We start from the raw sequence: 12,909 nt of genomic DNA, 5'->3' as shown, positions 1-12,909 counted from the left end.
TGGAACCCGGGAATTCAAGGCTGCAGTGAGCTATGATCTCGCCACTGAACTCCAGCCTGAGTGACAGAGTGAGACCCTGTCTCTAAACAAAAATGTAATACCTTAGCATAGTTAGAAGATGAAGAGGAATTCCCTCTTCAGTACAGGAGTAAAAGTACAAGAGTAAAAGGACATTAGTGAGAATGAACTGGAATGTGCAAACGCTAGTTGGCTTGCCAAAACATATATAGAAAGAAAGATTTTTTGAAAGTAGTATAATCCAGAGCCTCAGCCTGCTGTGTCTCACCCAGCCTTTAGAGATGGCCTGTTAAATAGGGTTGTCTCAACTTTGGCTTGTCAGTAGATGACCATTTCCCAAGAGCTGACAGCTGTGCTGTAGGACAAACAGACCATAGTGGTGTGGCTGGCATTCTTGAGTAACTTTAGTGAGAGGTTTTAGGGGGTGCGTTGGCAGGGTGGGATCAGGGTCAGACATAGCTTTTTTGAACTCACCCCAGCTTGGAAGATGCTAACTGCTTGGTTAAGTAGGGCCATCTAGAGCAAGTGGATGGCCCTTTTCATCACTGACAGAAGTTTGGGGGCCTCTGTTTTGTACATGATATAGCCTCACCTGAAAAATAAGAATCAGGACTGGAGGTGGGTCAGGAAATGGGGAGGAACTGGGGGAATGTTAATTATGTTAATGAGGTAGGATGGAAGGGGATATTGGCTGGATCCTGAAGCCATTTGGAGACTTTGAAGCCTCTGGTTCCTGTGACATACGGGGACTCACCCAATGCTACTGAGACTTAAAGTTCCCTCAGTTCAAAAACACCTCCCCCATGTTGCCTACAAAGTTTCTCTCAGCCACTCTGGCTTGTCAGATTTAAATGAGGTACCACCTACAGAGCCTGGTCTTTAATAAATGCTCAGGAAATGTTAGCTATTATCAGCATCATCTTTGTTGTTCTGCTTCGCGGTCTACAAATTAGAGACTGGTTGGTTCTCTAAGTCGTTCATACCTTAGTGTGATTAGGTTGAATGTTTGGAAACATTTGACTTTTCCAAGGCTCTGGGGATTTTGAGGCAACTGCATTGTAAAGTCTTACAAAGACTGCATTTTGTAGGTAGACAGACCCTAATTAAAATGCGGACTTTATGCTAACTTTATGACCCAAAGTATGCTGGGAAACCTCACTCTGTTCATCTTAAAATAGGGATAATGACACTGACCTTGGGATGCAGATTAATGAAATAATTAAAATAGTGTATCTAAAGCACCTAGCCAGTCCTGGCACATACTAGTAACTTAATCTCAGTTCCTTTCCTTTTGTCTGGATGCCCTGAGGGGCAGTTTGGGTTCACGTAGGGAAAGGCACAGGTCTGGGGAAGGACTTCTTTCTTGCCAAACCCAAGCACTCTCTGCCTCTCCCCACCTCTCCCCACTTAGGCAGAGCTGGGCATGATCACCTAGACTAGTACTCGCACACACAGGTGTCGCACTTACACAGCAGCAGCAGCTTGTGTTTACTTCTCATGGCCTGAGAATCATTGGCTGGTTCTTCTGTGTTCCACACTAGACTGTTAAGTTCCTTGTGGCCTAGGCAGTGGTTTTCTCTCCGATTCTCTGGTACCTGACCAAGTGTGTGCTTGTGCTAGGTACTCAGTAGACGTCCCTACAGATGTGGGTGGGCAGAGACAGTTTTGGTGATGTATAGCCACTTTCCTTTGAAATCTTTCAGAAAAAAAGAACACATTGTGATGGTAGATATGAAACAAGAACATGTAGAAAAAGCTTAGCCCCCACTCTGTGAAAGGTGGTGAAGTCAGCATGATCTCAGCTCAATGGTCCTTTTTTTTGCTGAGAGTACTGCATTCTGAACTCCTCTGGGTTCCTCAAGTGTTAAGCTCAAGTGTGTATTTCACCCTCATTTGAAGGTCCTTTATCTGTTCCAGAAAGTTGTTTCAGCTCTGCCTCCCACTTAACTTTTCTGTGCCACTCTACAGCTGTGTATGTCTGCATGGGTACACTGATTTGTGATGAGCAGACTGTATGTCACCTCTAAGCTGGTGGTTCCCTGTGAGCAGTGTTCTCCACTGCTATGTCACATGCAGCAGAGCACACACCTGACAGCCACATTGTGTTGTCATTGATGTATGTGACAGAGCAGCAGGAGGTTCCCCACCTGGGTCTGGGAAACTCCCTCCTCAAGGGTTTTGGATGTGTGTCACGAACCTGAAACTGTATGGGAAATTGTGTGTATATGTTCATAAATATATTCCTCTTGTGAGAGAGTTCATAGTTTACATTAGTTTCTGAAATATTTTCGTTATCCTTAAAATGTTTTAAAAAAAACAAAACACTCATTTAGAAATTTTGCACATATGTATAAATTACAGTTTGTGTTTTTGTTAGCTAGGAGATATTTTTATGCTCCCTTGATTTCCAGGTGTGAGCTACAGGTTGAGTAGCCAGAGAGCTCTGGGTCACAGTCTGGCCTGAGCGCTACTTACACATCCTGGACTTAGCCCTCGGAGTTTTCACTGAGCCCTTCTGAGCTTCATTTTATTTTTCATCTGTTAATTTAGGTTCATAATGCCCTTTTGTCCTACAGGGAAGTTGCATAGTAAAGAGATCACAAGTGTGCAGGTGTTTTATCAACTGTCAAGTGCTGTACAATTGTGGGATGCAAGTATTCTTATTAAAAATGTATCATGTCTCGGTCAGGCACGCGGTCGCTCACACCTGTAATCCCAGCACTTTGGGAGGCCGAGGTGAGCAGATCACGAGGTCGGGAGATTGAGACCACCCGTCTCTACTAAAAATATGAAAAACTAGCCGGGCAAGGTGGCGGGCGCCTGTAGTCCCAGCTACTCGGAAGGCTGAGGCAGGAGAATGGCATGAACCCAGGAGGAGGAGCTTGCAGTGAGCCAAGATTGCGCCACTGCACTCCAGCCTGGGTGACAGAGTGAGACTCTGTCTCAAAAAAAAAAAAAATAAAAGTGTCATGTGTTATGTCACACAGTGTCGAGGACATGGTAGGCAGTCAATAAATATGTGATTAAAATGAACATGGAAAGGGTTTATTGAAGTGAGAGGGCTAGAAGTTTTAAGACACTGGTGTCTGTACCTTGTAGATTCTGTGGAGGACCTAGTATTCAGGCCTAGAACACAGCTTAGGGCTATTAGAGGGACTGATTTTCAAGGAATGTTAAAAGTAGAAATGACCTTTGAGACCTTAAGTGTATTTTTTTCTTTTATGGAAGAAACTTAGAGAGACAGGGGCTATCCCACTTATTTCAGAAGGGCTTGAGACTCTTCCTCACCGCTTTTAATGGTGGCCAAAAAAAGACCTTCTTTGCCTTCATATTATCAACATGTTGTCTTAACTTTTTAAAGCAGCATAGAATTCACCACATGTTCTTAATTCTCTTCCTGGGGCCACTTATAGGCCTGCAATTCTTGAATATACTGATGCTATTACTAGACACAGGCACAGTGCACTGTAAAAACTTGGAATTTCTGAAGTCCTTCCTACTTGGAGTGTTCTCTTAGACATCACGTCAGACCACTGGGTAGAAAGCATTGCCACCATTCTCAACTGTACTGATACTCAGGTTTCTGTGACTTTTGCAAGTCACAGAACTCAGTGTCCAAAGCAGAATGAAAATCCAGGTGTTCTAATTTTCTATTCTTATAGCTACTAGATTCTAAATGTGCTCCTCAGACCCCCTCCCTGCCCCCAGTAGGTGACAAACCAGTAACCTAGAAATTTTTTTCTTAGTGTTTACATATATATGTATAAATTTGTCTATGATCTAATCTTTCCATCTAAAGAATTTGTGATGGAATATTTAACCATTGCTTTATAATGAATGTTACTTAATTAAATATTACTTCAAGAATTGGCTTCTTTTTTGGTAATTGTGTTACTTTTTTGAGGAGAAGTTTTGTTTTGCTTTTTAACCTTGTTGTGTGCATTTGGAAACTACCCTAACACAGGGTATCCAAAAGCAGAAAATACTGGCACTTTTCCCACTTTCCATTCTTCCTCTTGTATGGATGCCAGAATCCTTTGGGAAATCATCATTTACAAAAGTCAGGAGCAAAAGGAGGGGCACTCTTTAGTGTACAGTCACTGCTAATTGGAAACTAAACATCTGTAACCATGTCAGAGTTATTTGTATTTGAAAAGAAACATTTATATACAAGAGCCCTTTCGGTAACATAAAACACACTGTAACACAAAGTGTGTGCATTGGAGAGGTGGGTGACAGACAAAAAGGGAAGCTTCCGACAAATGACTGTGCCATACTAAGTGAGGTGATTTGCTAATTAAATCTCAAAACAGTTTCAGAGTTTTTTTTTTTTTTAAATCAAGTGAAGTTTCTCCCTGACCCCACCCTCATCATTTCCTATAGACCAAAGCAAACATTTTTCTGCATTTGCCAGTTACAGATTAAACATTTAATCATTTAAAAAGAATAAGTGAGAAAATGAATGAGTTGTGGGAACTGTCACAACTACTGTAACCATAGCTCTCTGTTTTCCCACAGATAATGTGGGGTGACCTCTTCTCCATCCTGAAACTGTGCTGCAGGACCTACCTGACAGACATAACTGTCTTAGGGGGAAAAATAGCATATATATTTTTTAAACTCACCCCATACTTCTTTCTCCTCTTCCCCTACCTCCCCCAACACCATGATGAAATTCTGCTCCGACTATTCTAGTTGTACAGAAATTGTATCTGTATTTCTTTTGACATATTAGAATAAACGTTGGCGATAACCTCTAAGGTATTAGAAACATTGCTACACAATAGGGCCCTGTCCCTCTACTCCTGAGCCAACATGGCCATGTAGCCCTAATGGCCTGATTCTTACCAAGTAATTCCTTCATGAACACAGATTAATTTTGAAGAAAGTCAAGAGGCCATCTCTTTTCCCCTGCAGAGTCTACCATCTTCTGACCTTCCCTATTCTTGTCATCTAAGACATTTCTGTAAGTTGAGTTACTTTTTAATTGGATGAAAAATCATAAAGTCTTGAGTGTTCTAGTCAAGAACTTATTTAAGCTGGTACTTAGCATATTGGACTTTCCTCTCAATCTCATATCTGTGAAGACTTTTACTTTACTCTCAATCAATCAATCTCATATCTGTGGAGGCTTTAAAGTGCAAGTTTCAACAAAATAGTTATGGCCTTTCAGGTTCTGAGTGTTTATGAAGATGACTTGTAGATGACCTGCCTTTACAATGACCTTTCTAGAATCTCAAAATAACCCTTGTCCACGACTTTCACTATTTAAGAACTGGCTTTTATTCCAGCTCTTTGGGTATGAGTCAGCCCAGAGGCAAGGATTTGGTGATTTGAAGGTCCATCTCTTGTTCTCTTAACAATTAGTTCAGACCATGTACTATGCTCTTTGTGGCACTCCCCAGTATGGCCTGACCCACTTCTCAGCCTTAACTTTTACTGTTATTCATGAACCTCTGCATTATTCAAACACATCTACCTACACCTTGAGTATTTCTAGTCTTGCTTTATACCACTTTGCCCTTGGTTGAAATGACTTCAGATCTTTCTTGGCCTACTTGAATCATGCTTGCTTTCCTGAGTTCCATCCTTCTTCTGATTTTCTATAGTCATAATGTCAAGGTCACTTGCTTCTCGCTTTTCCTATACTGTCTCGTACTTTTGGTCATTTTTTCAAATATACTTTTCCTCTGGCCAACCAAAGTATGGGCTCTTCAAAGACAATGGTGACTGTCTTATTTTTTATGGCACTTATCATGGTGCTTTTGCTTATCATAAATACCCAATAAATAGTTAACGAGTAAGTTGTTTTTTGATACTACCTGTTTATTGTGTTATTCCCAAGCCTGTCTATGTTTAATCTCCGTGATAAAGAATTATAGATGCTAACGATGTTTTTAACCAAAGCAAAGTCACCTGTAGAACTAATGCAGATACAAAACATCATTTGGAATAAGGAGCAACTCCTGTCTCCCCCTAACCCCTGAATGTTCCAGCCCATGCTAGATAGAATGTAAGTATATACAAAGACAGATGTAGAGATGACTGTTGAATGGTCTTGTGTTTTTATTTCTCCCCAGGTGTGGTCACTCACCTGTCTATCACTCCCGTGAAATGGCAGCTCGTGCCTTGGTCCCATTTGTTATGATAGATCACATTCCTAATACCATTCGAACTCTGTTGGCCACACTCCCCAGCTGCACTGACCAGTGTTTCCGGCAAAACCATATTCATGGGACACTTCTCCAGGTAAGTAAAGTTGCTTTGTGTGACTTCTGTCAAACACCATAAGATGAACTCTGGTTTCTCATGTACTGTTAGCTGGTGAAGATTTGATACACAGCCTCTTAACTTTGTAGAACTTTTTTTCTACTTCTGAAAGATCAGGTATCTCCTAGTTATGCTTTTTTCATCCCAAATATCACTAGAGTGTTACATTGTGATTCTCTCAGATTATCTTTTGCAATAAATCCCGTGTTTTCTACAGTATACTTTCTCCCACTTGGCCTTACCTCTGTGAGCCAGATAAAACTTTGTCTTTTCCATCAAGTATGCCTGCAAAACATTCTGGGCTACTACCTATTCAGAGTAAAACTGGAAGCTACCTTGAGAGAGGTTAACCTAAGAGGCACAGGAAGAGTTATACACATCAGGGAGAGTTTGCCCTGTGGCACAGCACCTTAGTACATGGAAGTATTGAACCTTTCCTGTTTTCTCTGTGCTACCAAAAAACCTTACTATTTTGAACAAATGTACAAGTTTTTTGTTTTTAACCTAACATTTCTTCTAGAAAAAAGTAACATACAAAAAATAAACGAGAAAGAGACTTTTTACTGAAACTGCCCTATTTCAACCCTAACTTGAGGACAGGTAGTATTGGTGAGGTCTTGTGTTCAAATGGCTGCTATAGTTGCTCACACGGGCATAGGGTTGGGGTGGAATATAAATGTCAGGTCATGTTCCCGGTTTATGAACAGAGTTGAGAGATGGCCTTGAGATCTCAATACATGTTATAAGCCTGAGATCGACACTGCTGATGTGGCAGGCAGTGGCTGGAGTGATTAACAAGATGAAACTCTGGAGCCAGACAGCCTGGGTGTGAATCTCAGATCTACCCCTCATTACTTATACATCCATGTCTTCATTTTTGAGATAAGGATAATAGTAGCATATACCTCATAGGAACTCTGTGAACACTAAGGGAGTTAATACATACAACATGCTTAGAATAGTGCCTGGTACACCACAAGATATATAGATAGTCTATTATTATTAATTTTAATAAACCTGTACTATAATGAAAACTAGTTATTTCATAACTCATTCTCCCTAGGTAATAAGAATGCAAGATAGAACTATCTTTGTCTTTTTCTTTTTCTTTTTTTTTTTTTTGAGACAGGGTCTTACTCTGTTGCCCAGGCAGGGGTGCAGTGGTGTAGTCTCGTCTCAGTGCAAACTCTGCCTCCTGGGTTCAAGCCATTCTTGTGCCTCAACCTTCTGAGAAGTTGGAATTACGAGCTTTCTGCACCCCCACTGTTCCCACAGTCGCCAATTTTTGTATTTTTAGTAGAGATTGGGTTTCACCATGTTGACCAGGCTGGTCTCGAACTCCTGACCTCAAATGATCCACCCACCTTGGCCTCCCAAAGTGCCGGGATTATGGACATGAGCCACTGTGCCTGGCCGTTCCTTGATTGTTTTCTATATTCAACAAATATTTACTGAATGCCTACTACATACCACTGTGTCACAGTCATAATAGCAAGTAAGTCAGTTTTTGCCTTGAAGGAGCCAAGGACAAAAAAGTACCAGAAAATAGGCAATCACAATGTAGTGCGCTAAGTGCTGGGTGAACACATAGCAGGGCCACCAGGCTCCTCTGGGAAATCGAGGAAAATGTCCCAGAGGAAGCAACATCTAAGCAGAGACTGAAGAAGTTAGCAAGGTAAAGAAAGGGAAGGAGTCTCCCATGCAAAGAGAGCAGCATAAAGGCTCCCAGTGGGTGAGAAGGTAGCCCCTGAGTGGGAACTACTGGTTTGGGTGGGACTGAAGTTCTAGGTTGGCAGTTTTCAAATTTGTCTCAGGACCTCTTTAGACTCTTAAAAGCTATTACGGCTCCCAGAGAGTTTTCTCTATCAATATTCAATTAGAAAGTAAACTTGAGACAGGCCGGTGTGGTGGCTCATGCCTATAATCCCAGCACTTTGGGAGGCTGAGCTGAACAGATCACTTGAGGCCAGGAATTCAGGACGAGCCTGGCCAACATGGCGAAACCCCATCTCCACTAAAAATACATAAATTAACTGTGTGGTGGTACATGCCTTTAGTCCCAGCTACTCAGCTTGGAAGGATGAGGCACGAAAATTGCTTGAACCCCAGAGGCAGAGGTTGCAGTGTGCCGAGATCATGCCACTGCCCTCCAGCCTGGGCGGCAGAGTGAGACTCTGTCTCAAAAAAAAAAGTAAACTTGAGAAAATATTAAAACACGAGGACTCACAAGTACATATTGCATTAGTCATCAAAATAATGACATCCTCACACACCTTGTAGCCTCTGGCAAACTCCACTGTATACTCATGAGAGAATGAGAGTAAAAGAGGAGACTATTTTCTTGGCATCACTTGAAAATAATTTGTCTTGGGGACCTCTTGAAAAGATTGCACTGCCCCAGACTGCAGTTTGAGATCATCTAGTCTATGTTACATACATTATGGGTCTTAGGTCTTTTCTTTACTATCAGCTCTTGAGCACTCATCTCCCTAGAGTTCTCACTACATCCCTGTGATGAAGAGAGGGGCAGGGGTTATTGTCTTGGTCTTAAAGATGGACCATTGTGACCCAAAAATTATTTGCTCTGCCTCAAAATTTATATCTCTTGATTGTGTCAGACTCTGCTGATTCTTCGAAAGAGCAGGGCTGGAATGATGAGGAATACAGAACAGCCTTTCCAAAGTGTATCTGAGTTAGAAGGAAGGCCTAGCTTGTCAAGTGGATAAGCCATCAGATTTTCTTTACTGAAGATCCACTCTTGGCTGAACTTTGTCCAAATAGTTTGGTTGGAGTTGCTTCTTGGGCTCTCTCATCAGTTGTGCAAATGAGCCTCCCAGCCTTGTTTCCCGTACACACTACTGACAGTTCTGGCTGAGTTTCACCAGTCTGCCCAGCAACAAAACATGGTCTTTTGCTCTGCCTCTGGGCTGCTTTTGATAGTCTCAAGTTTACTTCTTCTGCTAGATAAAATGTGAAATCCTGTGGAAAGGGTAAAACCCTAGAACTCTGGGTTTGTTGTGGCTGTTGCTCTTGTTCCTAAGTGTTGGTGAGATGAAGGGCTTGTTGAATAAAAGCCAGCAAATGTGGGTGTTGGGTATCGTATTCATGTTTGTCAGGCAGATTCCTAGCTTTATCAAGGTTGGTTTACCCTGGTTCAGAAAAAGAAGTCAGAGGGATGTGGAAAGTCTTTCTGGCGTGTCCATTTGAGTGTCACACCTGCGTTGTCCTAGTTCTGTCCATCCTGTGGTTCTTTCTGGGGAAAGCATAAAGGGTTAAGTTGGGAAGGGCTCTTTTTCTTTTTCCTTTCTACATCTTATAGATTCCTCTCCACATAAAGCTACCTTTGAAATCATTAAAAAGCCTGCACCTGGAAAAGAGGTGTTAGAGATTGAAAGGAATGATCATCTCCATGGGATCTCCAGAGCCAGCTAAGTAAATATAAAGTTGTTATTTTTTTCAAAAGCAGGAAATCATTTTGTAGTCAGAAAACAAATTCTTTCACAGAACATTTTCTTGAATTATACATTTTGACCGCTTTGAAAATGTTTACATAAATATATCAAATCTCAGAGTATTTCTATAGTATACCTTCAAAACAAGAAATATGCTGATCTCTGAATTTTCTGGGACTATGGAAGAAAGACTCAAATTATAACACTTGCACAAAAAAAGAACATGTGGGATTCATTTCTTAATCATTTTAAAAACCAGAGGTTCATAATTGCTGTGTTGAGATGGTTAGAAGTAACACACATTAGAAAAGGTGAGGTTATGCAGCAGATTCATGAGAGCCAGGGGTAAATGACATTAAATCTCAATAAAGGCTAGATAAGAGCCATGGACATTACCTCATTTGGGAACATCACTAGCAGGGCTGCTGTGTCTCTTAAGTAGAATTAACCTTCTGTTTTTGTTGCCGAAACTCTTCATGTTGGGGACTTAACATTATTACTAGGTTGCTTATCACTCTCAAGAGATCATATTGGAGTTCAGAAAATTCTTACATTGAGGAGGAGCTCAATATAAGAGGCCAACAATCATGAGGAAGGGTTTATTCTGATTCTTGGGTACTTAACTCACATTTTGGGTAATTCATAAGAAAATGTATACCATTTGAAATAAGAGTTTGAATTTTCAGCTTTTTCATTTCTTGTCTATTTTGGGTTTTTGTTGTTGTTGTTGTTGTTGTTATGTACAAATAAAAGGTGATCTATTGCTCTTTAATTTAGCTCTTTTTTTTTTTTTCCTTTTGAGACAGAGTCTCACTCTGTCGCCCAGGCTGGAGTGCAGTGGCGCCATCTCAGCTCACTGCAACCTCTTCCTCCTGGGTTTAAGCAGTTCTCCTGCCTTAGCCTCTCGAGTAGCTTGGATTACAAGCGCCCGCCACCACGCCTGGCCAATTTTTGTGTTTTTAGTAGAGACTGGGTTTCACCATGTTGGCCAGGCTGGTATGGAACTCCTGACCTCAAGTGATCCCCCTACCTCAGCCTCCCAAAGTGTTGGGATTACAGGCATGAGCCACCGCGCCCGGCTGAGACAACATATTAAACTCCAAAGCCTGTGTTCCTATTTTCTTTAGAATGTGCTGCCTCTGATGCGAATAACAACTTTTTATGGCTAAGGAGAAGAAACCAAGAATCCATCTAAAGATAAACTTTATCACTCAGTTGCTCCCCTTAAATCTAATTTAGTATGTTATGATACAGTGGAAATAAAGTAAATCTATTTGTGTTATTGAGACAGAAGAAGTCAGTGAAACCCAGGGAAGCTGTGACCCGTAAAAGGTATATTGTACCCTTCCCTCTCCACTCATCTCTCTGTCATCATTTCTCTTTGGTCTTCCATTTAATGCTACTAAATCTGTATCTGGAAATACAGATCCTCCCTTGGGACCTAGCCTATAGCCAAGTCCATAGTTGCCATACCTTCTATCATCCTTAAGGGTCTGACAAAACCTCTCAAACTTGGGTAACCATAGGAGTTACGGATCCTAGATCTAGGAACTGATAGGACCATGAGAAGTTGGTCAGGACTGAATTTAATTCAGCAGACACTGTAGCTTGCTTACCCTGTTCTAGGCACTGGTGAAAACATAAGGAGTTTGCCTTTGAGGCAAACTTAAAGAGAGCTGTGGATTAGAAGCCAAGTGAGCCCTCAGGGACCAGGGATCATATGAGTAACAGAAATGAAGAGGAGACAGAAGATACAATGCCAGACAGGGCATCAGACATAAAAGGAGACTGAAACTGAGGCCATTTCTGCTTGAGTCTGGAACATCCCAATATACTCTGTGTTTGCTATAGGGTCAGAATCTTTACATGATGGGAACAGTAGTGTAGGGCTGGATGGGACACATGAAGACCGAAATTGGACTAGACCTTGGCATTACCTTTATGGGAAGAAAACCAGAAAACAAAGAAAGAAGTAAAGGTAGGCTAATTCGGCCAGCTAGTTGTATGAAGCAATCACTGTGCAAGAAGCAGGGATGGTACCAACCGCCCTTCAGTCTATGCTGCAGACGGGAGCAGTGGAAGCAAGTAGAAAATCAGTGACAGAGGTAGCCTTAAGTGTCAACTCTACTGGAGTTTCTTAAATAAGGAAGCAAATGAACATTTATAGAAAAGATATGTATATATATTTTATTAATATTGCTGTTACATCAAAATTTGTGATTAAATATAAAAGAACTATCATTTCCATCTTTTAAAAATGTAATCACATGAGACAATGTCTTAGTGCTTTAAGAATTTTAATATCATTTGTATTTCTTAAAAGTACAAAATTGTGAAACATAAAAATGGTCCAGCTATCCAGAAATGGAACATTTCTTGATAGATTCCATTTGGCGACCTAAGATGTTGACCATCTCCATTGTTGTTTCTTTTATGCCTCAAAAATATTGTTTCAGAATGGAAAATCAAAAAGAAAAGCGTGAAACTATGCTGATGTTATAAGTTATAGGTGGATTTCTGGTCTGTGTGCTTTTTTTCTGGAATGAGTCATCATTTGAAGAAAATGCTCACTCTTGTCAGGTGGCCAGATTTATTCTTTCTTTTTGAGAACTTGTGTTAGTGTGAAAGGAGAAAAATCTAAGTTGCTAGAAAGGTCCCCAGTCCAAAAAGTGTTAAGGCAGAGTTTCTCCAGTGGTGTGACTATGGATGTGCCAAGGTATTTATCGATTCCTTCAGCTCTCAGGGAGTCTGAGTGTGGCCTGGCAGGGCTGGGGCCTCTAGGCAGTCACCTGCAGCTGGGAGCAGCATCGTCGGTTTTATCCCAGAGTGCCAAAGAAAGATTACTTTCTATGTGTGCCTTGATGTGAAAAGGATTGGGAAGCACTGGACTCTTAAAAAAAACAAACCTAAAGAAAGAACTAAACCTTGTTAAATCTTACCTTTTGGCAATATATTCCTTTCTGGATATAAGCCCAGAAAAGTCATTTTTAATTAAAATGCTACTTTTGAAGATGAATTAATCCCTTCCTTATAAACATCCAAAAGCTTTTATTTAGTGTCTGTTACTTAGGGAGCTTTTGCTGGGTGTTGGAGACAGCTCTTAGCTGCCAGGTTCTGGAGCATTGACTGTACTGCACTGTCATTATTCCCCAGGCAATGTACTGCTGTT

At 41.1% G+C, this 12,909-nt stretch overlaps 1 protein-coding gene across 1 annotated transcript in view; it reads left to right on the top strand.

Annotated features, from left to right (window-relative positions):
* The window catches only part of THADA (THADA, armadillo repeat containing), a 353,351-nt gene that overhangs the window by 182,170 nt on the left and 158,272 nt on the right, over positions 1 to 12,909 (top strand). The window contains exon 29 of the mRNA XM_025354222.1: positions 6,099 to 6,267. Coding sequence (XP_025210007.1) covers positions 6,099 to 6,267 — 169 coding nt within the window. The remainder of the gene's footprint in view (positions 1 to 6,098; positions 6,268 to 12,909) is intronic.

This window comes from Theropithecus gelada, chromosome 13 (assembly GCF_003255815.1).
Source record: "Theropithecus gelada isolate Dixy chromosome 13, Tgel_1.0, whole genome shotgun sequence".
Taxonomy (NCBI): domain Eukaryota; kingdom Metazoa; phylum Chordata; class Mammalia; order Primates; family Cercopithecidae; genus Theropithecus; species Theropithecus gelada.
This window is presented reverse-complemented; position numbering and strand designations above follow the sequence as displayed.